Here is a 4,652-nt window from a genome sequence, read left to right on the forward strand (position 1 = left end):
GGGGGGCGGGGGAGGGGGGCAGTTAAAGAATCCAAATCTTGGTAAGCAACATGCCCCAGGCCCAACAGCAAAGAGGTGGCTGAGTGGTGCTTCTGTCCCAAGTGTCTGCTCTGTCCCCACTTTTTCTGTGGCTACACCCTGACTCCATGGTTGTATTATGACTTTATTAAAATTATTACACAAAGTTTTTCCTAATCGGTACTGTATACCTTTTCTCACCATAGACTTCCCAATTTAGTTTTTATTTTTTTAATTATTTTTTAATGTTTTTATTTATTTTTGAGAGTCAGAGACAGAGTGCAAGCAGGGGATGGGTAGAGAGAGAGGGAGACTCAGAATCTGAAGCAGACTCCAGGCTCTGAGCTGTCAGCACAGAGCCCAACGTGGGGCTTGAACCCACGAGCAACAAGATCATGACCTGAGCCAAAGTCTGACACTTAACTAACTGAGCCACCCTGGCACCCCTCAATTTCGTTTTTAAAGTAACGCTCATTTACTGATGGCAGAAGTAAAAGGAATAATGATACATATGACTGCAGAAGACTGGTCAAACACAGAAGTAAAAAGAGGAAAGAACAGCCACCCACAATCCTGCCCCCCAGATAATGACTTATAACATTTTGTTGTATGTTATTCTAACACACACACACACACACACACACACACACACACTGCTCCACATGGCTATATCCAACTAGATATAAGTAACATATTCAAAATTAGGGTTACAGCACCCATAGAGTATGAAATCTGCTTTCTTTGTGGAGTATATACTACGAGCACGTCCCTGGGTCACTAAACCTTCTGCATCACCAATTTCAGGGCTGTACATAGGAGTAGAATACAGTATGCCCAACCAATCCCTCCTCCAGGCAGTCTGAGTGGTTTTTTGCCTTTTTTCCTTCCCTGGATTTGGTGCTCTGGCCCGCGCAGTACACTCGGTCTGGAATGGCTGCCCCTCTGATAAAAGGCAGAAAGCACAGACCAATCTCAGGCCTTGGGGACATGTCAAGCTGCTGCCTGGGGAATCACATCAGATCTTGAGTTTGGTCCAGTGTCCCCTGAACAGCTCGTGAAATAAGGGTCAGGGGCGAGAGCCCTGGACGGGGAGCCAGCAGGCCAGCACCTCCCCTAGGGCCTGCTGCTGACCTGCTGGGCCCTTGCCCCTCTCTGGCCACCAGTTTCCCACGTGGGCATGTAGGAGTTTAGATGACTTGATCCTATCCTCTGAGAGTCAGGAGTTTGTGGCTAAAGCTGGAAAGGGTAGGGATTCTGGAGTCAGGCTTGGGCACTGGGTCAGTCCCAACTCTCACTTGCTGTGTGACTGTGAGCATGTCACTTACCTTTCTAAGCACTGGTTTTTCCACCCATAAAATCCTAGCCAATAACACCATCTGGGAGATGTATCATCAGGAGATAAAATATGTAAATACACACAGTAGGTATTTATTATGTAGAAATAATTATTGTAAGCTTTTCTGCTGGAACTCAGTCCCTTCTGGAGTCTGGGGGTTAAAACTTCAAGTATCCAAGTTCAAATGCAGCTCTGTCATTTATAGGCCAAAGAGCCTCAACTAGGTAGCCCAACCTGACTTGATCTCCCCATCTTGTCTATAAAATGAGGATGGTTAGCATTCTCTCTTCAAAGGACTGAGGGGAAGGTTAAATGAGATGCTCTGTGTTGCATACATCACCCAGGCTGGGTACACAGTAATTGCTTAATAAAAGACCCCCGTATGTAAAGGCGCATCAGGAACTTGCCATGCTCAGGGCTGCTGTGGAGGATGACACTCAAGTTGGTGGTTTCTGGAGTCCCCTCAGGTACAGGCTCTCCAGAAAGCTCTGCGTCATCAGAAGCAGGGGATGGAGTCGGAGGTGTGCTTATGGGTTCCACTTTTGCTTCTTTAGACTGAAGGGAGGAAAAATGAGACCCAAAAGGATTTACTTGGGAGGAAAGCAGAAAAAAACGGTAGTGATTATCATTGGAGAAAATAACATATCCACCAGGTGCTGAACTCACCCAGAGAAATGTCTGGACCTGCCTGCCCTGTACATAGGCAACCACTGAACGTCCCAGGGCCTGAAAAAGGTGCACGCTAGGGGAACTGAGTTCTGTTCCATTTACAGAGAGGCTCTGCTCCTCTTGGCTGAAGCCCCAGCACAAGGACCCTGCGCCCAAGGCCAGCACCAAGGACGTGCCCAAAAAAGCTCTGTTAGGTGAGGGAATGAATGAGTAAACAAATGAATGAACCAGGCTGTACTCAGTGAACACCATATAAATCCACTCCCAGATGTGTCCTGAATGCCTATGAAATAGAAGATGAGTATGATTTCCTTCCAAGGAAACTTTAGGATCCGTGTCCCTTTTCCAGAGCCAGTCAATGTCTAAACTAACTTTACCAAGTAGAGGAAAATGAACAGACAAACGCCCCCAAACAGTTGGAAACACAGAGCATCTTCAAGACGGAGGTAGAAATGGTGAGGGGGAGGCCACAAAGGTCATGACATCATCCCTAGACCAGGATCCCTAGACCCAGCCTCATCCCCTTCTGAGTTCAACGAGTTGAGGGCGGTGAACGGAAGGCTCCTGCTGACCGGTGTTGGACCTGCAGTATGAATAAGAAAACTCAGCCACTGAGGTATTAGGGCTGATTTGCTGATGGTAGCGTGACTTACCGATCCTGACTAATAACAGAAGGTTATTTCCTTAGTGTCAAAATTGAGTGTACAAACAATGAATCTCTGGTCCATCAGAACAAAGGGGATTCTTACGGGCACCATAACTTGGGACTTAATGGTTCATTCCTTACAGTCAAATCTAGGCCAGATCTCTGCTCCCCACTTACTGGTTACATTTTGTTGGGCAAGTCAGGTAGTTTTCCTCTTCTATAAAATGGGACAATGGTTAACACTCACAGGGTAGAAAGTGCATGGAGATACTCAGCACGGAGCCAGGCCCATAGTATGAACCCATCAATGGTAGCTATTACCAACATCAGAGGAATTTTAAATGTTGAGAAAGGACAACACCTCAATAGTGCTTTTCTCTGGGTGTTGGTATTAGAGGTGATTTTTTAAATCTGCTTTGCTCATCTGCAATTGCATTTTTTTCAGTAACGAATATGGAATATTTATGTATTGACACTAAAAATCTAGGTTATTGTACTATAAAGTCTCCAGGATAGAAGTGAGAATGGAAACCCCCAAGAATCCGGGCCTTGAAGAATGAGGAGAGCTTCAGAAGCCGGGATGGAGGGAGGCACCGAGTAGGAAAGGACACAGCACTGTCAGGGCCTGGCAACCTGTGCCTCACGAGGGCTTGAGGATTGGAGGCGCGAAGCAGGGGGCCAGAGCCCGAAGAGGCAGAGAGCGGGAGGCCAGCTCTCCGGGGAGAAGCTTGGCCTTGCACCTGGGGCCCTCACGGGATATTAGGCTCAAGAGAAGTGTGTGCTGCAGGAGTCCACCCTGACACCAGTTGGAGCGTGGATTTGAGGGCTGAACGAGTTGCGGTTTAGGCCAAGAGACCGAGGCGGCACTCCAGTGGCCCAGTGAGGCGGGACCGGGGCGGGTGCTGGGAGCAGAAGGCAGGCGCCACGGCCAGGGAGGCTGGGGAGCACTGCCAAGTGTCTTCCCCACACTTCCCCAGCTGCAGGGGTGACCCAGCGGGTGGTGAGAGCCCTGCCCCGGGCACTGGCTCCCTTCTCCCTTCCAAGAGGATGGGGCATCCTGTGGCGGTTCTCTGATGGTGTCCGTGTGGGGGCTGGAAGTGCAGTTGCTCTGTAAGGGCTGAGCTTTGGGACAGGGCAGGCAGAGCAGGGGGTGGGGGGTATGAGAACCAGGGCAGCAACAGAACAATGGGCTGAGCTCTGGTACTCGAGACGCAATGGTTCGGTTGTACGAGATCCCTGACTCCAGCCGGTCAAGCCAAAAGCCTCTTCTGTCACACTCCCAAGAAGTCAGCTACCATGCCCTGCTCAGGGCGGGGTACGACTCTGGTAAGCCGACCCTCGGTGGTCAGGCCGGGTGTCCTGCGTCCGACAGGCGGCTGCTGGTTTTCAGGGGTGAGCGCGGATGTGGAACCAGCGTGGCCTCTGACGCGATGGGGCTGTGGAATCTGAAGACTATATTAAAAGCGTAGGGATTTGCTGAGCCTCCCTCTCATTCACACTCAGAGTTACTCATTCCACACATATTTCCTGGGGCTCTACTGTGCGCCAGGTCCTTAGCTGATCCCAGGGGATCCGGAAATGAAGAAATAAGGCAGAGTGTCAGCCCTTCAATTGTTGGACTATGGGCAGACCCAGACCCAGACACAATGTGGTTGACTGTGACACGTGGGACAGAAAAAGTGAGGGCCAAGTGCAGGAGGGGAGCTCCGATGAGGGGCTGTGAAATGGATCCTGAAGGAGAAGCAGTAATCAGCCAGGTGGGGCAGGGGAGGGGAGGGGCGGGATGGGGAAACACACCATGGGGGCCCGGATGAAGGGGTACAAATGTTTACAGAGCCTGGGAGACTGTGAGCATTCGGGTGTGGCTGGAAAAGAGGTCCTGGCAGTGGACTGGAATCATCTGCAGCGCTTTTACACTTTCGGGAACCTCACTCCAGACTCCCTGGATCTGAATGTCCAGGTGTGCAGCCCTGAGACAACTGT

General features: G+C 50.2%; 1 protein-coding gene across 1 annotated transcript in view; it reads right to left on the reverse strand.

Annotated features, from left to right (window-relative positions):
- COL15A1 (collagen type XV alpha 1 chain) overlaps nucleotides 1–4,652 on the reverse strand; it is a 110,755-nt gene that overhangs the window by 55,226 nt on the left and 50,877 nt on the right. Inside the window, exon 6 of the mRNA XM_077756055.1 lies at nucleotides 1,762–1,909. Within this exon, the coding sequence (XP_077612181.1) occupies nucleotides 1,762–1,909 (148 nt within the window). The remainder of the gene's footprint in view (nucleotides 1–1,761; nucleotides 1,910–4,652) is intronic.

Source organism: Crocuta crocuta, unplaced genomic scaffold (genome assembly GCF_008692635.1).
Source record: "Crocuta crocuta isolate KB4526 unplaced genomic scaffold, BGI_CrCroc_1.0 scaffold431, whole genome shotgun sequence".
NCBI lineage: Eukaryota > Metazoa > Chordata > Mammalia > Carnivora > Hyaenidae > Crocuta > Crocuta crocuta.